Below are 25,929 nucleotides of genomic sequence, written 5' to 3'. Positions count from 1 at the left end.
TCGCAAGTCGCAACAATTGTTCGTGCTATGCAATGACGATTTGTATGGCTATTTCTCGGCGGACAAATATGACCGATCTAGATGGTACTTCCCGCGGACATCACATGCTGTGACGGCGGACATGACCGCCGTGTCCGCCGTGAATTTCGAGGCCTGTATATATATTATACATCTTTTTGAAATGATTCTTCCACATTAATTTTTACCTAACAATATGAACTGTTTTACAGTGGAGTAACAGTTGAGACTAAAAGTGGAGCGTTATTGGTTGTCCTTAACAAGTTTAATAGGGTGTCTTTAAATGTTGCAAACCTTGATAAATGGTGTTATTATTATTATCAATTATCATGATATCACATCAAAAAGCAATAGATGACATCATGGTACTTTTGACCAGCCGGAAACTTGTCTTTTTTCAACATTTTGTCTTTTTTCAGGTGTCAGGTCAAATTTTGTATGTACCGATACCGTAACACTACCCCAAACTTGGCTGATCATTCTAATACCAATGCATAGCAGTATGCCTTTAGTTGCTATAGTCTTAACTAATCTTGTTTACATGCTTAATACAGGAGATATTTATGTGAAAGTGTGTCAAATATGTTTTAGCCTATATAATAATGATTTTATATCAGGATATATACAGGTATATACCATATTTTAAACTTTTTTAAAACAGCTGTTGGAATTTTACTTTCTGAAATATAACAAACTTTATGATGGATGATGATGCCAGCACAGTGGCCGCCTCAATGACTGCAAATTCTACAAGAAAACGCAGCAGTTTGTATACGCCAGGTTCAATCCTCAGAATTTATGTTAACAATTTCTTGTAAGTTTTCAAAATGTCAAGTTTAAAAATGCAAATTTGCACTTTAGATTAAGTTGAAAAACTGTGATGGTTTGGAAGCTTTGTGAAATTGAGCAGTGATTAAGAAAAGTTCATAAATCTCTATATGAAATTTATTATTGTTTAACAAATATGGATAGATTGTTTTAAGCTTGCATCTTGTGACCAAATATCTGTCCTTTATGATGTGTTTATTTTAAAAGGAGCAACTAAATACATGGTCTAATGCTTTTTTAATTTTCCACCTAAGTTACAAAGTTTACATCGATCCGATGTGTTCTCATTGTCAAATGTGGTTGATACTAACTTGTCTCGGTAGCTCAGTTGGTTAACCATCCAACTTTATTAACAAAGAAACAGCAAGATCAAGTGACGTTGGTTCGACTCTCAGGTGTTCTTTTGCACAGCTCATTTTAAGGACAGTGGCATCTGGCGGATTGAATAATTTATAAATGGCAGCATTTCAACAACAAGCTGAAACTTAACTTTGTCACACTCAGCGACCCGTCCTGCATCAGTGGTTCAAGGCCTTTGCCAGTATGCAATAACTGCCAGGATTATACTCTCAAAAAAAGTCTTCTCAGTCCAATCATAAAAATTTCAACAATAAATCGCTCAAAAGTAACCACAAGTTGTACATATATACAATGAAATTGCAATTGAGCAATAACACCATTTGACAAAAGTTTATGTTGCACGAAAAATTTTATGTGTTGTGTTTTGCTACTTCAAACTAATTACTAAAATATCAAAAAAAGTTCTGAAGTTTCCTTCTTTTGATAAAATGTCACTTTTTTTTTTATTGTTTTTTACTCAAAAATTTGCAGTATTAGCCACCAGAGTTTTCTATTAAAAGTTTTAGCATGTAAACATAAAGAACTATTGAAAAAACATAACCTTCATATTATGCATCATGCAAAGATCAAAAACAGTCTAAATATCTTCAGAAATGGGTATATTTGTGACTTGCATTTATATATATTATAAACTGAGAAATCTTCTCGTATTACGAACTATGCTTGCCATCCTTCCCCCCTCACGTTGCAAACCAGCCACTCTTGGTATTTTTTTTCCATCAAATATAATAAATGTGCTAATAAAACCTTTCACCATGTTCTTTTGCTGTATTCAAGATCTGTTGAAGTGCATTGATCGACGATTGTTGCTTTAGAGCAAGGGTCACCAAACTTTTTTCTCTGAGGGCCGGATTGCTGCGAGATTAACAGCTGCGGGCCGGATGCAAATTGCGAAAAGATATATATACAACTATTTAGAATCTTCATTGACTTGAATTAAGCACAATAAACAACAAAATCAGCGGGGGAATAGCAAAGTTGTGATGAAAATCGAAAGGTTGCTGGAAAAGTTATCCCCTGCTGTGATGCACTACAGGGCATTGTGCTCTTGAAAAAATATTACACTGATGAAACATTGGTGTTTGAACAACAAAGTTTGTGATGTCATAAGAAGAAACCATATGGAAAAATCATTAGCAGGTTGCGTGTAACTCAACAGCAACGTTAGTCCTTTACAAAAAGTTTGGTAACTTTTTTCCTTAACAGTTGTACTGTAGCTGTTATTTCCGCAGCACGTGGGGGCCCGCGGGCCGTAGTTTGGTGACCCCTGCCTTAGAGGTTGCCTGTCCGATGTTCTGCATAGAAACATTAGTGCTCGTGGAAAACTGTTACGTTGTAATGTAAAAGTATTTCATTGTTTTCTACCCCATCGAGTCTTTATAAGAAGCATAGCAACGCAGTTTATCATTGTTAATGTTATGTAATCTTCCAGGCCAACCGTCCTGGGTATACGACAAAACCAATTATAAGAACGGATCCTGAAGCGTTTTCATATTAAGCTCTGAAAGTTAAGGGCAAACCGCCCATGGTTCCCTCTACAGAATGAGAAACCCCTGCATTCTCTTGCTCCTTATTTTTGTCAAATGTTTTGTCTATCCCCATTCCCAAATCCCCACAGACGATCTAGATCAGGGGTCACCAACCTTTTTTGCATGCGGGCCACTTTGGCACTAAGGAGAGCTGTGGCGGGCCGCACTAATAAAATTTTAGTTAGGTTGACTCTCATGCTAAAAAAGGACGCATTTTGTGCCCAGTATCCAGCGTTACATGTTAATATTTATCTTAAAATACCGCAGCAACAAAATTAGTCGAACAACGCTACTGCCAGGCCAAGCTGCTCCCTTTACAACGCTTTTGACTTCTTTAACAATGCGTACTAAACGAGGCCATTTGTTTTGTGCACTTATAGCAAGGCGAGCGGGTCATTCCATGTCAAGTCATCCAGACCATGTAACCCACCCTCTCAGATTTTAATGAAAATTCACACACTGATAAAACTTTTCTTTCTGATTTCAAAAAACTAATTTTTTTTTAAATCGGTCAACTAAAACAAAAGTTACGGCCACTTAAAGTTGACTGCTTTTTGTGATCGCTGAAGCGTAAAATCCATTTCGCTTTCACAAGTTTAACTGTAGGAAGATATTTCTCAGCTCGTAAGAAATTGTACTGATTGATATTTTCAGGTATTGTAGAACATATACTTCTTAAGCCATATCACTCAAAACTAAAGCTCTTGACCATCACCTTTGACCTTTAACCTCATGTTTATTAGTAGCCCCAATTGTGCTCAATCATGCGGAACATAATTTTTGATCATGAATAACTCATGGTGCTCACTAGTTACAATCACATGCAATGCATCATTTTAAAGGTATTTTCAAGGAGAATTGATATCAGAAATAAAATTAATGGCTTATTGAGTATTTCACCTCACAAAGTGAAAACTAAAGTTTGTGTCTGAAAATCAGTACTATTTTTAATTACAAGTGTGCTATGTCAAGTTCCCCTAATGATGTTTTGTGTATTTATAATTTAAAATAGCTCATTAAATATTATAATTGAAGAAGATTGTGCCAAACAATGCAAAACCATCCTCCACACCTCCAAAACACCCATTTGAATGCCCCAAGCTCCCAACTTCCCTGGACACAACCACCCTATGGACAAATCCTACAAAAGCGACCAAGCTTGTGGCTGTGTGGGGGAGGCCATGGCTTGACCACTAAACAACTTGGAATGGCTCCTCCTCAATGACTTTGAGGGAGAAGAGCCAACAACAAGATTGTGCCAAAAAATTATGTTTTTAAACTAATATGGGTCCTGCTACTTAAACATTTTAAGCCATAGATTCATCTGAGCAACAATGATAAATTCTAAATTCCAGAATAACAATTTGTCACTTTGGGTACATACTCTTTCTTGACCTATTTTTCCACAACAAAACTAACACATCAAAAATATCATACAACAATACACTGAATAATAACATAGGTAAGAGTTCACAAATGGTTATCTAAGGGTTGAAATCGGGTAATTGGACAGCGAAATAACAATTAAATATATATAAAGATTAAGAAATATGGAAAGAGACTCAGTCAGAACATTGAGCAATAATGCAGGCATTATATATGAAGACACATACTGCACACATGCATATAAGTTGCATGTGTGCATACATACACTACCTGCCATTGATGGTCCGCTATATACATACATATGATGTAACTGACTTGTTTGCTGAACTATACAGTATTTCGCTCTGATTATATCATTGAGCAATCTGAATCTACAGTATTGGCAATCATACCAGATATATATATATATACATCACAAAGTGAAACAGATCACATTATACTTAGATTCATATTTTATTAAGTTCTCTACTGTTGGTTTCGCCCATAGGGGCTCATCAGAAGAAATGCTAAAAGAAGAACTTAATTATATAAATATGAATCTATAATGTGATCGGATCCACTTTGTGATATTATGCTCTGACTCTGGTCATCGAGGTCATTGAGGAGGAGCCATTCCAAGTTGTTCAGTGGTCAAGCCATGGCCTCCCCCACACAGCCACAAGCTTGGTCGCTTTTGTGGGATTTGTCCATAGGGTGGTTGTGTCCAGGGAAGTTGGGAGCTTGGGGCATTCAAATGGGTGTCTTGGAGGTGTGGAGGATGGTTTTGCATTGTTTGGCACAATCTTCTTCAATTATAATATTTAATGAGCTATTTTAAAATATAAATATACAAAACATCATTAGGGGAACTTGGCATAGCACACTTGTAATTAAAAATAGTACTGATTTTCAGACACACGCTTTTGTTTTCACTTTGTGAGGTGAAATACTTAATAAGCCATTAATTTTATTTCTGATATCAATTCTCCTTGAAAATACCTTTAAAATGATGCATTGCATGTGATTGTAACTAGTGAGCACCATGAGTTATTCATGATCAAAAATTATGTTCCGCATGATTGAGCACAATTGGGGCTACTAATAAACATGAGGTTAAAGGTCAAAGGTGATGGTCAAGAGCTTTAGTTTTGAGTGATATGGCTTAAGAAGTATATGTCCTACAATACCTGAAAATATCAATCAGTACAATTTCTTACGAGCTGAGAAATATCTTCCTATAGTTAAACTTGTGAAAGCAAAATGGATTTTACGCTCCAGCGATCACAAAAAGCAGTCAACTTTAAGTGGCCGTAACTTTTGTTTTAGTTGACCAATTTAAAAAAAAAAATAGTTTTTTGAAATCAGGAAGAAAAGTTTTATCAGTGTGTGGATTTTCATTAAAATCTGAGAGGGTGGGTTACAAAATCCCATTTTTCTGGATCACTTGACATGGAATGACCCGAGCGGTTTCATCAGAATATTCATCGCCAAGCAAGAGTGGTGTTGTCACTTCGCTTCACCAAAGATATCTTGCAATCAACAGTTTCAGTAAACAAGGAAATATTTAAATTTTAATACATTGCAATACATGCAACATTAGTGACCTGCAAACATATCAGCGAAAAATAAGCTCCAATAACAGGGAAAAAGAAATCAGGCACCATGAAACAAACGCTTGTGGAAATCACCGAATAAAAAACGTTTCTATCGTAATTCATGAACAGTGTTCCCTCTAAAAAAGCAATAAGTTGGTTTTTCATCCTTTTTGTGAGAGTCTATAAAACCGTATATATTTCTTTGATTTATTATTAGACAACTGTCACTTGCGGTGCTTATCAGCATGGCAAGAATTGTTGATTAACAACATTTTGCAGTAGGCTACTAAGCAAAATATTTCCATAATACAACCAGAAAAAGTCTTTCAGTTTATATATATATAATATTTTGCCAATTTAATATAAATTGAGTTGGCACACCGACCTATTTTGCCAACAAAAACTTGCATAAAGGGAACACTGCTCGTGAAACGCAATAACGGAGAAACGCACACTAGTGTTTACATGACATTTACAAACTTAAAATAAGCAACCTTATGCTGACAGACAATTTCGAAATTCGAAAACAGACGTTTTAATCAACCACTGGGACAGTGTGGCTGGACATCGCATTGGAATAACTTTAAAAGCGACCCCCACCTAGAACTACAATCTTATTTATAGTGGTAGGTCGGTGGAATCGTATGCAAAGCGAATATATGCCCCCGGAAAGTATTTTTTGCCTTTATGCTCTTTAACTCCTCAAAAAAAGTATTTTTGGTTATACTTGTACGCTGATACCTTCCGCGGGCGCACATAACAGCGTGGCGGGCCGCCAATTGTTGACCTCTGATCTAGATAGCACAAGCGCGACTTTTCAAAAAACCTGGGGGGCGAGAAAGGTGATGACCTCATATCTCATATCCATAACGCTATTTTACTCAATTGAAATAGTTTTTGATTAAGCTTATCGTCTTGTTTATATTGATACCTAGGTCGCAAACCGAAATTATAGAACAGCTGCTTGAAATGATTAGTTTTACGCAAACAGTACGCCTAGTCGTAAAAATTTTGATATTATTAGCTCATAATTGGAACAGTTGGAAAACAAGCCGATTCATTTCCTTTTCGTGCGAGTGAATAACAACGATCAATTCAAGATAGTGAAGTTATCGAAATAAAACACAAAAAACAATTACCTCATGCAGAGTGGAAACCCGCTATCAGTTGTATTAACCTCGTTTCGCTCGTTTTGTTAATTATTTACCTTCAAAGCGTTAACAACGGCGAAGTGTTTTCTTATGTTTTTTATCGAAAGTCGTTTATCAAATACCGTATATACTCGAGTATAGATCAAGATTTTCGCAAGTGATTTTCACTTCAAAAAGACAGGTTCAACTTGCATTTTTGCTGCTGCAAAATCATTGCCGTCGTAGATTACGGAGTGTGAAATGGCGTCAGCCGAAGTAAAAGTTTTGAATACGTTTATTTGCAAAGATTCAAAGTTAACTTTCAAATTTAATGATTTCCTGTCAATTCTAAACTTTATGCACTTGTTGAGCAATATGCAAAGCTCACTAGACAAAACAGAAAAAAGAGCTGTTTCAAGAGATCAATTTTTTTTATTTTTGCTTGTACGATATATATATAATCGTTATTATTACGTAACATTCCATGATCGTTGAAGTCGATGTCAAACCTTAGCGGCCGAATAAAACAATGATGTCAGGTTGGCTAGGTGATAATATCGGTAGGAGACGTCGTTAATGCAGGCAATATCTGCGACCAAGACCATTAAATACCTTTTCTTTTATCGGTTTTAAATTTAATTCTCACACAATGCGAGCAAAACAATACTGTTGAATCATAATAATTGATCTCACAGCAGGAAGACCTCATTGAAAATAGCTCGTCTAATTTAGCTGGTTTACGTAATACTGCAGTGAATAGTTACGTGACTATTCCAGCAGCTTAAGTTACTCTACGCTCTATTTTGAAATTTCCATACGGTATGATTTCCAAGCTGTATTCACGTAATTGTTTGGTGTGTCGTAGTTTCAACTCGATAAAGTTTCCTAAACACAAAAAATCTAACGGACGTTTGGATAACTCGTGAAATGAGAATAATTATTCAACCTCGCATTCGCTTTTTCGCGACCACGCGTTTTGACTTTGAAGCTGCTCTTTACACGCGGGAAGAGAAGCAGTGTGTGACTGTGAGCGTGCGTGCCGTGCGCATCTCAGTACTGTAGTAATTCACGTTCCAGAGAAAGCCATGCGATCATCTGCTGTTTTGCGGGCAAGAGCAACGCAGCTTATTTTTCGCTTTCGGCACTCTCTAAGTTCGTTTAAACGATCTAAATCTCTCGCAAAGTATTTTATCTTTGAAACACCACTTGATTAGCCATTTTTGTTGCCCCTCAACCATAAATTTACGGGAGGGCGTCGCCCCCCGGCCCCCCTGGAAGTCGGCGCGTATGCTAGATAGTCCATCTGCATTGCCATCCAGATTAGTAGGTTTGTACTGAATATTATTTTGATATGCCATTAAAGTGATAGCGCATATTTGAAGATAACGCATTAGTAAATGCTAACCAATGCGTTAGTAAACTTTTGAGTTTCACTTTTCCTTCCCTGGAGGTGCAACTGCTTATGTGGCCTACAGCTTCTAGTCAGTCTTTCTGCTGGTGTTGTAGGCTAACTCCTTTGCGGTGCCCTTTTTTCCGCACTTGTAAGACACATAACTTTTAAAAAGACATTCACCCTTGAAATGTTTAGAAAAACAATCTTGACATGACTTCCATGCCTTGTGACCTTGATTTGTGGAACAATTGAAGGTTTCTTTCTACTCTTAACAACATCTTATTAACAACGGCTGCTTCATCTGATGTTCCTTCCTTTCTTAGTCTTAAGATGTTATCAGTTTGCACAGTTATGATATAAACTTTAGCTTTGTTGAGAACGTCAACGAATGAAAAATTTAAATTCCTCAAACATTGACGCCTGACTTCAGGGTATGATGTGTCTAACACAATAGCACCCCTAATCTGCTTGTCGACATAGCTGAGATGATTGCACTGTTCACTTTTGCAGGTAAACTCACAATTCTGAGCAAGACCTCATCAAGTAGCTTTCCAATCTTGATAAGACTGACCCCTATGTAATTTACAGTTGTAAAAACTATGGCGCGCTGCTTGAACATGGATGGTTTCTTTGAAATGAGATGCTAACTTATCTGAAATCTGTTTGAACGATTGATTACGTACGTTTTTGTCAAAGATTCCCAACCAAGCTACACATCTCGAGGCCAACCCAGGATAACAAACATGCCTTTTTCTTGTCATCAGTTGTAGCATTGTAAATGTCCAATGTCCATGTGATGCGAAAACCTTTACATATATATTATATGATATATACATGTTTAAATAAGTTTCTACATTCTCTAATGCATATCATCATAATCCATCGTTGGTTTGTTCTCCACTAGTGGGGGTGGCCGATTGTTTCCGCGCAGCAATTGTTTTAATCCCTTTTCTCCATTTCACCCTGTCCCTTGCATCTTCCTCCTTCAGTCCAACTTTTTTAAATTCATCCTTCACTTGTTGTTTCCACGTTCTTCTTGGACGACCGCGTTTCCTCTTCCCATCCACCTTTAGATCTAGTGCCTTTCTAAGAAAACTTCCTTCCTCCCTCCTTATCACATGTCCATACCATCTTACTCCATTTGCCCTTGCCAGTTAGTCTATGGTCTCTCTCATCTCTAGCATATCCAACAATTCTTCAGTCCTTTTTTCCCTTCTCGTTTTCACCCCACACATTGCTCTCACCATTGACCTTTCCGTTCTTCTCAGGATTGCCAGTTCACTCTCTCTCAATATCCATGTCTCGCTACCATATAGCATTGCAGGCCGCACACAGCTCCGATATACTCTCCCTTTCATCCTTAGTGAGAATTTTCTGCCATACAACATTTCCCCACATTCCCTGAACTTTGCCCAATCTTGCCCTTGTTGTCACTGCTGCTTCACATCCACCACTTCCATTTATCCGATCACCCAGATAACAGAAGTCTGTCACTGTTTCGATGCCATGGCAGAACTCATCATCATGGCCTTCCACTTCATTTCTTCCTTTACTGCATTTCCCACAAACAAAACACTTCGCCAATCTTGTTGCGGCTCTCTTGACATTAGCACATCTTGCATGTACCCACTTTCCACATTCCTTGCATTGCATTGAATTTCTCATCACTCTCTTGCCGCATATTCCACAGGGATTTACTTTGCTCTCAACAACTGTTCCTTCTGCTCCACTCACCATCACTTTTGTTTTTTCAAGATTCACCTTCATACCCTTGGTTTCAAATGCTTCTTTCCATTTCTCAAACTTTCTCTCCAGTCCCTCCATACTATTACTTGTCAAGACCAGGTCGTCTGCATACAAAATTTCACTCAATAAACCCTCCCTCACTCCTTCAGTTACAACGTCAACCACAATAGCAAATATCAGAGGTGACAAAACTGATCCTTGGTGTACACCAACCTTCACAAAAAACTCGTTTGAATAATTTGATCCAACTCTCACTTTTGTTCTTGCATACTCATACATAGACATCACAGCTCTCACTAATACCTCCGGTATACCTCTTTTCCTCATTGCCCACTCCATCACTTTCCTTGGTACTCTGTCAAATGCCTTTTCTAAGTCGACGAAACACATATATAGTTTTCTCTGCTTCTCTCGGTATTCCTCCTGCATTCTTCTCAATATAAACAGAGCATCCACTGTACCTTTTCCTGGCATAACTCCAAACTGCATATCATTTAATTTCACCAATGTTCTCAACCTCTTTTCTAGTATTCGCTCCACAATTTTCATTCCATGCTCTAGTAGTTTTACACCTCTATATGCACTGCAACTTCTCACATCCCCTTTTCTCTTGAACAATGGAACAAGAGTACTATGCTTCCACTTCTCCGGCATTCCCTCTCCATCTAATACCCTTTGGCTAAGTTGTAGCATTACTTCAATTCCCAACTCTCCACTTGCTTTCATCATCTCTACGCTCACTTCATATATATATCTGAATTATATCTGCATCCTAGGCAAAGGCTAACTCTTCATTACACTTTCTTACCTTTTCCATGACCAGATCAAAACGGATATATATAATAAAAACATGGCGCTCTTGCGCAATGGTAAAATTGCTCAAATGCGCGATATTTACTATCGCCATCTAGCAGGTGCTGTTTTGAACTTTTATTTGCCACATGGCGCTGGAGTATTATTTTCGAATTTTATCGATGTTTCAATGGCAATTCTAGGTTCACCAGAAGAGATTTAACAGCAAAGTTAGTGCAGACGGTCAGAAAGTTTTCAATTTTATTATCTCTTTTCTTCTTTGTCTTCTTGGCTCTAGTTGCTTTCTCCGCCTCGACTGACCACCCGTAGACTGCTGTCCTCCGGTTTGTTTTACGCACCCAGGGATGGGAGCGACTGGAGTGGCCTCTCCAGAGTGCTGGCCTGGTCGTCTGTATGGAGGTCTTGCGCTGCCCAAAAACACAACAGGACCCCCCTCCCTGCCTCTCCGGCGTGGTCCGAGGAAACGCAAAGCATGACACTGGTACTGCAGATTGCAGAACAGCTACAGATATCCACAAACATAAAGGCTTTGAAAAGAAGTCTTAACACGCGGAATGGCCCGTTTCGGTGAGTCCGATTCGGTGAGTCTGATTCGGTGAGTCCGATTCGGTGAGTCCGATCCCTTAACAGGGGATTTTTTCAATTTTTTTTTTAAATTATCGGGTACCGTAGCCTAATTATCATTGCCGTTTTAGGGTTAGGGGTTAGAGGTTAGGAACTCACCGAATCAGACTCACCGAATCGGACTCACCGAATAGTAGCAGACCCCTTAACACGAGTAGAGCTATGTGTACAAATGACAAATCACTGTGTGGTTGCCAAGTCATGTTGCAATAACTATGGACTACTCACAGCCACAGAGAGGTATGACATAATCAAGCGCACATGACTAGGTGCAATGCACTAAACACTAAGCAGGCCTCGAAATTCGTTTTTGATGACGGCGGACAAACGTGTCCGGTCTGAGCAGCTATCTCGGCGGACACACCAGTTTTTGCGTCGATCGTCATGCTTAATCACTTTATCTTGAAAATTCTTCGCCATTTGAGAACTATAGCTACAGTTTAGAATGCATTTTATAATTTCAGCAAAGTCACTCTGAAAGACGTGCGCTTGAAGAGTCAAAACGCCGTGTACCTGCTCAAAACTCCGCATACCTGATTAACTTCTACCGAACGAGGTCGTGTGGCTTCTTGTATCACAATGCTCTGGGCACGAGTCGGAAAAACTTCTACACTAACGCTACTATTTTCTGCTGTGCAACGTTTCACTAGGCTTTTTTTAAGTTTATTTTTGCGTGTCATGTGAGCAAAAGTGAATTTTCCCTGGGCCTTTTCTTACAGTAATACCAAAACTTAACAAACTTTGCTGCATCTTGCTGTAATAGCCTACCGAACTCGTATATATAATCTAATTTTGTATCTAACCTTGCCTTATCAATATTACTCGGAGATCAAAGCCAGACATTGTGACGTAAAACTTGAACAAAGTTGCGCTGATTAGTGTGGAAGTACCTGTAGCCTACTCCCATCGATTCTTAGCGAAGAATTCACCTTTGTTACGATGATTCAATGTCATCAATCGTTGAAGCAACGTATAAATCGAAAGTTTTCCTGCTTGAATGGAAGCTACCCAGGCAACAAAATTTATCATTTTTACACTGATTCAACGTCTGCGTCTACATTGAATTAATATAGAATGATAGATTTTGTTGTTTGGGTGAGAGATACAGTATTCACATTTTCTAGATGCGCCCTAGAATGCGCGGGAAATTATATTCTCGCAACAATTGTTAGTACTATGCAATGACGATTTGTATCGCTAGTTCCTGTGTTATTTCTCGGCGGACAAATATGACCGATCTAGATGGTACTTCCCGCGGACATCACATGCTGTGACGGCGAACATGACCGCCGTGTCCGCCGTGAATTTCGAGGCCTGCTAAGGCCAGTGGCGCCGCCAGACCTTCAACATTGGGGGGGCAAAATATTGACAGTGCATGACAGTAGCATAGTCAAAAATTTTGAAAGGGGGGGTGTTGACAGCCGGCGGGCGAAGCCCGATAGCGTGTTTGCCGAAGGCGACACTTAGCGGCGGGGGGTCTGGGGGGCCTCCCCCAGAAAATTTTGAAAAATTACTTTCAGTTTGGTGCATTCTGAGAGCATTTTCAACAAAATTGTGGGTATGAATATTTCTGTAAAATGGTGCTGTCCGGTGGCATAGCAAAAGGATAAGATCATGTTTTCTTCGGCATTTTTCGAAAATAAAGCTAAGTCTCTATGTTTTCTTGTTGCTAATTCCAGACTGAGATATTTGAATGTTTGGTATTGGCAAAACTCGCTCTTTTAATGCAGTTTTGTTTAAAATTAGGCAAACTTTGTTTTAGAGACATAGGTTGATTGCTTTTTTTTTGCGAGATTATTACAGTTTTATTATTTATCAATTTTCTCCTTGGTTGATTCAAAAAACGATCTTATTCCGGTAAGTCACTAACTTTTATGTTCTCAAGTCAACCCAAAGTTTAGAAAATGTAACGTCATAGAGGTCATACATCTTGATGAGTGTCAAACAAAAAGCTTTGAGAAAATGAAGTTACTTTAGGCAATTTGTGATATATTCAAGTTTTTTGTTTGTTTGTTTATCTTTATCCTGCATTGCGGGAAAGCGGACTTGAGCGCTATGCATCGGTGTACGCCTTCCAACATACACCTGACCCACGCTGCAGCCGACGGCAATGTCTGTTTCCGGTTGTCTACTCTACTTATGACTTAAATTTGGTACTACCCATTACTCGAAATCGATCACTGGGTAGAGGCAATTATCGTAAAGTTTCTTGCCTAGAGAAACAACAGCAAGTGCGGGTGGCTGGAGTCGAACATGCAGGCTTTCGACTGTGAGCCCAACGCGCTAACCACTCGGCCATTGGTTTTGTATAACGAATAGCTGTTTTAGATGTTAATCTAAATCAAACAAGCAATCTCAGCAGTTGCAGATGGCTTGCATCCTTGCACGGTTTGACGAAAAACTACATCATAGGCTACAACTTTTCTTGTAAACAATGTATTAACATCCGTAAATTCAATTTGAAAGGTTGAAACCCCCGAACCCCCCTCCCTTGGCTACGCCACTGGTGCAAGACATGCAAGACAGTGGTATATTATTTAATTTCTCTTGTTTTCTACCAGGGCTGGAAAAAATGTTTAGCTTACCGGGAATCTGTTTTTTAGAGAAAAAATTTCCCGCGGCTTACAATCACGATCATGAGAACCTTATATTTTACTGATCTCCGGAGCTGACGTAAACCTTTAATAGTCATGTCGACATATTCTTGATGCCCCCTTATCGAAAATTGTTCTTTGTACAGTAATACCGCTTTGAAGGAGGATTACGACTATGAACAAAAGAATAAATTTTAAACTTCATTTTGAATTGAAAAGACATGACGTACTAATGTCTTCCAACCTTAGTTATACATTACGTAACGTCTTGTAGGAATAAATTGAAAATCAGTATGATCACTCAAAATGAAAGCAATGGGACTACGAATCCTCACTAAACCAATCAATCAATGGTCTTGTTGCACTGAAGATGACAACCTTATATTTCACTGATCCCGGAGCTGACGTAAACCAGGCATAGATCTGTTGACTCAATGCAAACCCTTTGAAGGTCGGGGGGGGGGGGGCTGTCAATTTAAATTTTTTGTATCAACAGTTGTATCTCTAAAACCACTGAGGCTGCGACTACGAGATTTCTTGACTTTTCCTAACTTTTATTCACCTTTATTGAGCTGAAATTTTGAGCGAATAAAGGTTATAAATTGAAGATATAAGGCATTTCTCAGCACATCCTCTGAAATATTTCATATTCTATTGTTCAAAATTTTCCCACCAGCTGGATGAAAGTAATTAATTTGGCCCATGTCTCGTTAATGCTAACTGTTTATGTAAAATTATGTAAAAAAATTTTAATCACAACATTGCAATGCATGTTCTTCATTACTCTACCAAAAAATAATGTGTAAACTCACGCTACAAATTACACTCATAAGTGACCTCAACATTTCAACGTATATGAGCAGTTCTAAAATTCACATAGTTTTAATTTTCGGATATGCTCAGCGTGAATAATTTTACAAAGTGAATCCCAAATTTTGAAACCGTGCCAAAATAACAGAGATATCAGTCCTAAAGCATAAGAAAAATTGACAGCCCCCCCCCCCCAAACTGAGCAAGACTCCAGGAGCCCAACCTTCTAAGGGTTAAAAGTCATGTCGACTTATTCTTGATGCCTCCCTTATCGAAAATTGTTCTTTGTAGTACCGCTTTGAAGGTGGATTACGAATATGAACAAAAGAATAAATTTTAAACTTCATATTTGTATTGAAAATACATGACGTTATGTCTTCCAACCTTATCACATTTTTTTCATTACGTAATATTTACCACCACCAAACCACTTTTGACGATCGAATTTGTTAATTTATTATTCGGTAAAATGTTTAGATGATGTCACGTCATTACGCTGATTTGAGATATAATTTCATTCATGACGTCGTATGGATGAAAAACTTTTACAAGTTTTATACTCTGCTGAGATTAAAGAAGAAACATAAATGATAAATATTGGAGAAATTGAGTCTCCTTTACAACTTAAGAATCGAACAACTCAAAACTGCTGAAACAAAACGTTTTGTTTAAGTGAAAGAATCACTGCAAGCAACCAATGCCAAAATGCGCTCGGAAGAAGTCATGGGAGTGTGAGGTATCAAAATTTTAACAGGTTGTTATTTTTCTACATCAATGTGACGTTAGTTAAAACTTTAAAAAGTCTATATCTTTGCTTCTGTAGAAAATCTTTTAATCTACTGTACAATTTAGTCATCAAGGTTTTCCATACTTTTTTTTAAAGAGAGAGCTTTTACCTCCCCCCCCCCCCCCCCCCCTTGCAACTTGAGTTGACTTACTTGAGGTTGGGATCCAAATATTAAAAAAAAATATATATATTAATATGTATTAATGAAAAAAAAAAAAAGGTGATGCCCAAAACATTGGGGGGGCAGCTGCCCCGCCTGCCCCCCCCCTGCCGGCGCCACTGGCTAAGGCAATAACCATAATGCAAAACTAACGTTACTGAACTGTTCAGTTTATTACCAAAATTCTAATTTATGTCTGTATGTGGTATGTTGAATTCGTCATCAGAAACTTTTTCTGTATCGAGACACAGCCGAGTCTTCTGCAGCTTTTTTGCTTGATGGTTTGATCAGATCACTGAGTGTTATGCGAAACAAATGCGATAGAACATGATACGGAAGAATATTCAAAATGGAAGATTTTTTTATGTTTTTAAAGCTTGAACTGTTGAACCATAAGCATACGAAGCCGAGCAACGTGATCAAGTTTAACATCTTCAAGTTTATTACATTTACATAAAACTACGCAACAAATTAAGTATCAAACGTTTTCGTTTTCGACATCACAAGATGTCCTCTTCAGGAATAATATACATACAACTTAACTACATCTGAAAAAGATACAATGGTTAACTAAATCTATAAACAGAAAAAGACAAAAACTGCACAGTACTTCTGACTAGCTCAAACTCAACGATAGGCTCCACGAGAATCAAAGTTAACTGCATCAAAAGGTGTTAAACAGATCACATGATATGGTAGAAAGGCAAGGTGCAAAAAAACTAATTTTAAAATATAGAGAGCAAGAAAGATGAGCCGCAAGCATACAATTGTCTGTTCAAAAGTGGATTGTGACGTTTTATGTACAATTGTACAAGGCTTCCAAGATCTTAGTTTGATACTCAGACCTGCCTCTGGACATGATCTCAAACTGCTTGATAGAAACGTTATTTTGGCATTCTGTACATGAGAAAATGTGATCTTTAATTGCGCTTTTCTGTATAGAATTCAAATTCAGGTGTTCCCCAGCTCTAGTCGATAAATGTCTTGTTGACATACCGATGTATGTCACGGCTTGCATCGCGCAAACAACTGAATTTATAAACGACATTAGAACATAGAGCAAAGGCGACTTCAGCTGAAAATATCTGCCTACTTTGAATGTTCCATATGCAGGAACATATACTGTACAAAAAACATATACATTTATATATACATAAATCAAATATAGTTATTACTATCTGAAGCCTTTACAAATTGTTTCACCTAACGGATCATCAGAAGGTCTTATTCAAATAGAATCTTCAAATAGATTCTATTTGAATAAGACCTTCTGATGATCCGTTAGGTGAAACAATTTGTAAAGGCTTCAGATAGTAATAACTATATTTGATTTTAATTCACTCTGCTTTGCCTTTTTGCTTGGCATTGAGCACTTTTTGTAGTATTAATAGTTTTCATTGTTTTTATATATACATACATATACAACATATACAAAAGAACATATATGATACAAAAAAAACTTAAATAAATATTTTTTAAACGATTGTTGTGGAAAAAATTAGCTGGAAGCAATTTTTACTCAGCAATATCTTTCAAAAAATACTAAAAACTTGGCACAACTAATATTTTGTTACATGGTGTAATTCCTAGAACTGTATTGGTTTTGGGCACGTTGAAACAAAAACATTTGACTGCTGTTTCTGGCTGCCATTGGTGTGGCTCTGTTTTGAATTTGTTATTACAGTATTACAGTAAGCTCATAAGTTCCAGTCAACAACATCTTTTTCATTTGTTTAGAACCTATGATGAGTGTACATTTCGACTCAATCCAAAGCTGAATGTGGTGATTGGTCCTAACGGCACTGGAAAATCCAGCATTGTCTGTGCCATCTGCATAGGCCTTGCTGGGAAAACAAGTAAAAACTATTTATTGCTGCACATTAATGGCAGTGCTTCTTACTTTTGTTAACCTATGAACCTCTTCAGCCACTACTGAAAGCTAAAATTATTTTTGCCCATAAAGATTTAGTTTGTAAAAAAATTCGAATATTTCTGATTTGTTTTAACTTAGCCTACGGTGATTATTTGGCAGATAAGCTGCTTAATTGACAGTTGTCTGGTTATATCCTTATGCACACAATTCTGATTTTATTTCCTTAATGCAATTTAATTTTTCAGTCTAATCATTACTACCAATGTTTAATATTTTGCATTTTGTAATTTTGTTAGTGTAGTTTGTTCGATTGCGTGTTAGGCCATTGACTTATTGAAAACTAATGTGTTTTGTTTTTATTAACTATTTCATCGATGTGTTTTCACTACCACCTGTTCTTCGTTAATTGTGTTCTTGTGAGTGACCCACATTGCGTGTGACTCATCTTTTATCGTGGAAATTGAATTTTGTCATATTTGATTTCTTTGACAATTTACTGAATACAGGCCTCGAAATTCGTTTTTGTTGACGGCGGACAAACGTGTCCGGTCTAAGCAGCTATCTCGGCGGACAAATTAAGTCTCACGGCGGACACACCAGTTTTAGCGTCGATCGTCATGCTTAATCCCTTTATCTTGATAATTTTTCACCATTTGAGAACTATAGCTACGGCTTAAAAGGCTTTATAAAATTTCAGCAAAGTCACTCTGAAAGGCTTTCATCAGACCAACGACGTGCGCTTGAAGAGTCAAAGCGCGTGTAGCTGCTTAAAGCTGGGTTTAGACTACATGCGTTTTCCGCACGTAAATGTTGCGTTGCGATTTACGTGCGTCTTGTCTCAAACAGCTCGCGTTTACACTACTTGCGGTTTTCATGTGTACAGTATTACGTCATTTTGAAAATATAGGTGATTCACCTACATTGATGTCAATCAGCTGATCCAGTTGACATCACTTCAGTTTTGTCAATACGATCATTGCAATACATGTTGAGTTTTACTTCCTCTGCACAAATGACTTTTACAGAAAGGAACAAGCTCATAACACAAGTAGGCTCATCAAACCCTAGACTGCACTAGCTGTCAGCACACAATGATATCAAAGTAGAACACTTTTGAGGGTCATATATTGCGAATGGAGAAGCCAAAACAAAAATTACTTATCAATATTGAGTGCAGAGTGGCATCCAGACTTTTAAAGCAATGCCAGATATATTTAATTGCACCGAGTGGGTTCTTGTGTTAAAATAAACTTTGTTTGACCAACACCAAGAGTGTACCACTGGAATTTTTAGACAGGCTATGTTTTTAGAATAACCTTGGATTCTAAACTCATGTTTAGCAAACACTTCGAAAACTAAACTGTCTATTTCTGGGCTATATATATATTTTTTGATTAGTTTGACCTTGCATTCCAACCATTTTGCTCCTGACCTTGGTATCTTTGTTAAACAACCTTCCTGGTTTTATAACCTTTAAGGAATAGCTTTGAAATCTTTGTTGGCTTTTTAGTAGATTGGTTTCTTTATTTAAATGTGAAAAGTTAAAACTATACCACAAGTCTACTACTAAAAATTGCTTTCCTACTTTGCGCTCATCATAAAGAGCACTAAAAATACCGGCATTGTAAACTACTGAGCAATGCAATGGTTCGGGCTTCATCTTTGCACCCTCCAAACTTCAATAATTTTACATTTGTTTGGTGTCAGTCTCATGGGGGTTAATTATCAACTAGTATAGATTAATGATATGCAAAATGGTAGTTCTGTGATTATTGGTTTGGGAGATAGCGGACATCAAAAATCAATAAAAAATTTTCAAATGTAAAAAATTTCAATTTTTGAAAAGTTCTATATCTAAAACTAATTGGAAATTAGCAATTTTGGTAGTAGATATGAAAACTAGGGCTGCTTCTTAGTCAGAATACCAAATTTCAGCTTTGTAAATGCTTTAGATTAAAAGTTATGAAGACCCAAACATGGAGGAAAATGTACAATTGTACATGCGAACACATTTTGAGGGACCTTAGTGACTTTTGAAGGGCTGTAATTTCTAAACGTCTTGAGATAATGAGCTGAAATTTTTTTTGTGTTCATTATACATCAATATGAAACTTTAGTGTAAATTTCAAAAAAATCTAAGAAGGTCGAGCTTGCACACCTCGTTGAGTTGACAGGGAATGACCCATTTGTGTATTATGTGCAGCTTTTAAAGTCGGTAGCAACCTTAAAAATGCTTTCGATTGCCCTAAAAATTTGACAGGATTATTTTTTCAGGTATTGACACGATACAAGAGGGTGCCCCATTGAATTTAAAAAAAAATCAATTTCTGAATCACCCTACTATACAGGGTATATGAGATCTCACAGGTCACTACCATTTGTGACGGACTAAATTCTCTGATAATATTAGGCTATGTATAGTTTAATAGCTGTTTATTTTCTGCTTTCATAAAACATTAATAAGCTAAAACAAAAAAACTGAATCCAATTCAACTTTATTTGTCACCAGCGAATCAAAAAGATAGTATTTTTGCATGTTGGCAGTTTCCTGTATAATTGTTTATAGGCTATGCACAAATAATGAAAAAAGTAGATGCTACAAATTTGGTAGAAGCAAATAAAATAGCACTAACGGAATTAAAAAGGTTGCAAAGTCACAACAATGAAAAATATGGACAAAGAATTCTTTGTAATAGCAATGTTGACAATAATAAACCACCATTATAGTTGACAATTTTTGGCTGTTTATCAACAAATCTATAGGCCTGCAATGGCAATTATTCACCACAACAAATAATTTTCAGTAAACAAATTCTCTTGTGTTAATCTGCCTAATGATGGCAATTACAATATTCTATATTGACATGTTTGTGTCACACATGTATGGAATAATGTCAGTTAATACTATACTTTTGTCAAATCAATTTTAATGCCTAAGAACACATATAACAACATGATATGTTATGTGTGTGTTCTTACCACCAAATTCCTTTTAATGGTGATAGTAATGAAATGCACATTGCACAGCCAAAGTAATCATAAAAACTCATGACTTCAGAATAATTCATTTTAAAAGTGATTGTACATAATAAAACACATAGTCAAAGTAATCACAAAAACCCATTTCAAAACAATTGAAGGGTATAATTTCATTTAATATACAAATGAAATAGGCTATAAGCAAATGTCCACCTCAAGCCTACATGTACAATTGTACAGTTTTGAAATATGGTATCATACTAGAGTATGGTAGGTGTAATGTATTAATTCTGATATAGTATATGCCCATGACAGTACAATGACTATGTAGTTCAAATTCTTTATCATGGACTTTACATTGATGAAGTAGAAAGTGCAAGACTTCAAATTTCAACAGCAGAAGAATCATCACGAGTCCGATAAGACCACAAACATATCTGCAAAATAAATCAAATTGCAATCAACCACGATACATATATATAAATGCAGTTTTATGTTCATAGCAAAATGTGACTGAGAGACATAGTCTATAAACCTCGGAGAAGGAATATTACTTTATTTTGTCTACAAAGTACAATGGACAAGCCAAAACAGTGTTCGCACTGTTTGGTGATGGCTTCATGGCAATTGTATCAGCTACATTTTTTTTATGCAGTATGCTCAAGATATGCATTAGGAATAAGATTATCGTCATATGAGGTTCTGGAGCCGAGCATCCATCCTAAAACAAACTAATGTAAACTAGGTTGTATAATAGGAATAGTATAGTACTAGTAGTAAATCTACTGACACATTGCTCACTCAACTAGTTGACAATTAATTTGGCCTATTTCAATGTATGAGGTGAAATGTTACACTATAAGGGAATTTGGGAAATTTGAATCACATTTAGCAAATTTTCAAAATTATATTGAAAGCCAACACAGCACTATACAAACCTTCAACAAATCATTAAAATCTCTTTGTGGCCATGATAAAAATAAAATGTTTAAAACAAAGCTTTAATTTGAAATCAAGATTTGTGACACAAACTTCTACAGAAGTCCAGTTTTGATAAACTTTGTCAAATATAAAGTGTGTGTCTTGATACACAATATATCATACATTATTAGGCCTTAAAGTGCACGAAACGTCACCAAAGCAAGGTAAACTTTTATGGGGGAGCAAACATCCCAGACCCCCTATCACTCTGTTTGTTTCTTAACTTCAAATTTTGCATTGTCTATGTTGTATTACAAATTTTCCTTTGTTTTAAACTTTGGTGCTCCCCCCAAATGTTTTTATAGATCCACCACTGGACATGTCTAGCATGTTTGTGTGTTTACGATGACTTTTAAATGTTAAAGATGCCTGCACTTGAATTCACTTTTCTTTGTTGAAATGCAAATCAGGCGATATTGCATCAAAAGCCTCTACAAGTATGCGAAACTACCAGGAATAACCTATCAAGGATTTTTCAGTCAGAGGATAAAGATTCAAAACCAAACCATTTGTAGAAACAAAATATTATACAGCAATAAAGCCAACAAAAAGAAAAGGTGGCAAAACCGTAATGGTTAAAAGTGAAATAATCAGCACTTTCAAATATAGAATAGGTAGGCTATTTGGTATAATCATTAGCTTCATGCTTTAAAATAATGTTTAGGTAGTAGGAACTTAATAGGCTGGCCAACTAGTCATTTTACTCACCTTCTGGTAGCCTCTCAGAAGCATGGTGATCACTGGTTGGTTTTACTTCATAACTTTCATAACATAAGTTTTCCTTCATACGTCACTGTTACTTCATAATCATAGATTTTTTTATGTGTAACAACCTATCGAACATAAAATTCAAAACGGTGGCCTAAACCAAGAGGAATGAAAAATAATTAAGTTTGATCAAGAAAAACACTAACTGGGAGGCATCTATCTGGCTTAAAAATATAATAAAACCCTTTCAAAAAGTCTAAACTTCAGCAAAATCTGCCCAACAAGTTGCTTTTGATGTAAAAATACTTTTCAATCAATACTTCACAAAAAAATTACCTACTTCGGTGTTTTTTCGCAAAACTACCTTAGACTGACTTATCAAATACGCGACCTCGGATCGGTTGCGACAGCTTCAGCTTCCACTCAGATTGGATCGCTTGCGACGGCTTGCGATTGTATGAGTCAGTGGTTCCCAAACTTTTTCAGCTTGTCAGCTTTTAAACTTTTTCGCGATGGATGTGCTTGTATATATGACTGAAACGAGGTTGCATTGTTGACAAACATACCCGCATCTCATCGTCAATTCCAAGCAGTCTCTCTCGTTTACAGCGTTTAATTTCAGTTAAAACAGAAAAGCCATGTTCACATAGCCACGAAGATGCAAATGGCAATATAATGTTGATTGCTTTTGCACCGATCATAGAATAGGATTTGGAAGCAGACAGCCAAAACTCATCCAAGTTTTGGTGGAAACAGCGTTTGAAAAAACGGGTTGTTTCGTAAATCAATAAGCTGTTCTTCTTCTGCAGAAAGATTGCTTGATTCATTGCTTCCAAATGGATTAACTACCCATGTAAAGTTGTTAATAGCAAATTCTGGGAAGTGATGTTGCAGTGCAAGCTGAAGTCCAGACAGTGTGTTCATGATTTGCGGAATGATTTCTTGTTTATGAGTTGATTCATTAAGAGCGGGAAACAAATCAAAAACTTTTTTCGGTCTTTTATTTTTTCCCCGCATTGTAGGACAACCATCAGTACAAACGCTCACGCAGTTACTGCATTTCAACTCAGAAAACAAAATATTTTCATCTGCCAATTTGAATTCCTTTGGTTGTGCCTTTCAATTCTTTGCAAAACGAAGATTCATTTACTAATGTTTCAGTGTTAATGAAGAGAATAAAAGCCAGCAGATGAGATTTCCCAGTTCTGTCTGTAGATTCGTTAATTTGTAAAGACCATAGTAGGCCTACAGACAGCTCGTTGTCTGTAGAAACAACGTGTTGGCGAACTTTATCCTTTAAATCTGATGATAGCTCTTCTATCCTTTGTGAAATTATGTTATTTAACAACGGAACTCTAACTTTTTCGCGTGAAGCACTACCAAACATTTCTTCAACAACAACGGCTAATGCTGGTCCAATTACTGTTTTTGCATCCATGTGTGCTTTGTGATGTTTCGCCAACAAGTGAGCCACTTTGTAACTTGCAATCAATCCTTTTTCCGGCAGCTTGAGATAGCTATTCATGATCTTTGCCTGCTTGTTTGTTTGGAACTTCAGGTTCGCAAAATATCCTTTTGGTTCATCCTTCAATGTTGGATGATTTTTCTCCAAATGTCTGCTAAGCTTAGTGGGAACAAGCGACTCATTAGCTAAGGCTTTATTGCAGATAATGCAGAAAGGTTGTTGGTTATCTTCGGGTCCTGAAGCCATAAACCCGTAATGAACGTATTCTTTAGCAGCCCAATTATGACGTGGCAATTACCCTACTCTATCGGCAATGCCATAATTGGTTTCATCGTCACATGTGCTTATTTATTATTTTTTGAAGCAGTTAGAGCGCTTTTCAGTCGCATATGCTTGTCTGCATGGCTTATTATAAATATTTATACAGGTTTTTTCCAAAATTCCAAAAAGATTTGCGGCAAATTTGAGAATCTGAGGCGGCACACAGTTTGGGAATCACTGGTCTGAGTGCTAACGCATGAAATACGCGTGCAATGTAAACACTCCCATTCACTTGTGTGTAATGGATCGGGCGATACTTTTTGTCGGAGTGCTTACGCACGGAAAATGCACGCAGTCTAAACCCAGCTTAATACGCCGCACGGCGGACAAATATGACCGATGTAGATGGTACTTCCCGTGGACAACACATGCTGTGACGGCGGACATGTCCGCCGTGAATTTCGAGGTCTGTGAATACATTCATGGATGTTTTGATGTGGACTGGTTGTTATGTTTAAACTAAACGAATTGCTTTATTGTATTGAACATTTAAAGCACATTTGCTTTGGGATTGCTGGAACTTTTTATTACAGGTGTACTGGCAAGAGCGAAGGAGCTGGCTGACTTCATCAAACACGGGAAGAAGTCAGCTTGTGTTGAAGTTGAACTGTATGTTGCTATTTTGTCATCCTTTTGTTGTTATGTCACCCCCAACGGGCTAGCACTTTTTCACATAGAAGAAGTTCAATATTTTTTAGTTAAATACATGCTACAGTGGTGAGTTGGCGCAGTGGATAAGATGCTCGTTTTCTAATCATGCAATCCTGGATTAGTTTGAGCTAGTTGTTGAAAACACCGCTCACCTCTATCCAGAATCTAATACATTGCAGGGTTCGATCTTAGCATTTGTCCTCTGGCCAATGTCTAGTGCAAGTTCCCCGCGGACCAGTAGGAAAATATCATCGTATTATATCGTTTAGAGTGCGTGGTTCTCGTTTGCGCTTCTCTTCAAACAACAAAACACGTGATCCGTGTGTGTTAAACTGTAAAAAAAAGCAATTGCAACAACACGTGAGCTCTGGTAGCCTAGTGCAGTACTCTCAAGAGATTTGATGCATAAAAATGTTAAGATTCTGTTAGAGAGCATGTGAGTGATGAGGCATCAAATTAACTTAATACAAGGCCAGACAAACACACATCGGATTCCGATTATGACCCCGTGATCGTCCCGTCATCAAATTCCGATTATGACCCATTATCGGATTCAGAAATTGAAAAAGAGCCCCAAGTAGATTGAAGACTCAACGTAGATTGAATGTCTTGCCCAGATAAACTGTTGTTACTGTACTGTTATTGCCATTGTATATTTCCATGTTATTGCCACCATTCATTATTGTCGTTTTAAGGTGGTTTTCCCTGGGTTGGCCTCGTGCTTCCCACGACAATTTTGTTTTTATCAGTAAACGGGACGGACCAATGCGATCTCGTGCGGACCAGTGCAAATGGTTAGCGACTGGTCCGGTTGGCCAGTGCGAAAAAAAGTTAAATTCGAACCCTGCATTGTGTGGGCGTAGTTTTTGAAGGAAGGGCAAACAAGAGAATGGAACTGACCACCTTACTCTCGTTAGTGCTGAAAGGTTAATGGTAGTATGAAAGTTTAAGACTAGAGTCAAGCTGAACAGGGTCTTCTTTCCCCGCTAATTCTGCCAAGCCCTTTGGCTGTAGATTTTCTTATTCTCATTGCTTGGATCACGTGTAGGAATCGACTTCATTTTTATATCGACTACAGAAAGTGATCAGTATCTGAGATTGGTGAAGAAGGAAAACTTGTAAACCCTTTAAGCTTTTCTATGACCGCTGTAAAATTATTATTGGAGTTAGCGCTAGGAATGATGCAAGGTCTGAATGCC

At 37.3% G+C, this 25,929-nt stretch overlaps 1 protein-coding gene across 1 annotated transcript in view; it reads left to right on the top strand.

Annotated features, from left to right (window-relative positions):
* Positions 1-645: 645 nt before the first annotated feature.
* Positions 646-25,929, top strand: part of LOC145784298 (structural maintenance of chromosomes protein 5-like) — a 46,795-nt gene continuing 21,511 nt past the window's right edge. Inside the window, exons 1-3 of the mRNA XM_082596089.1 lie at positions 646-832; positions 17,490-17,608; positions 24,613-24,688. Of these exons, the coding sequence (XP_082452215.1) occupies positions 717-832; positions 17,490-17,608; positions 24,613-24,688 (311 nt within the window). The 5' untranslated portion in view covers positions 646-716. The remainder of the gene's footprint in view (positions 833-17,489; positions 17,609-24,612; positions 24,689-25,929) is intronic.

This window comes from Aplidium turbinatum, chromosome 15 (assembly GCF_918807975.1).
Source record: "Aplidium turbinatum chromosome 15, kaAplTurb1.1, whole genome shotgun sequence".
Classification (NCBI taxonomy): Eukaryota; Metazoa; Chordata; class Ascidiacea; order Aplousobranchia; family Polyclinidae; genus Aplidium; species Aplidium turbinatum.
This window is presented reverse-complemented; position numbering and strand designations above follow the sequence as displayed.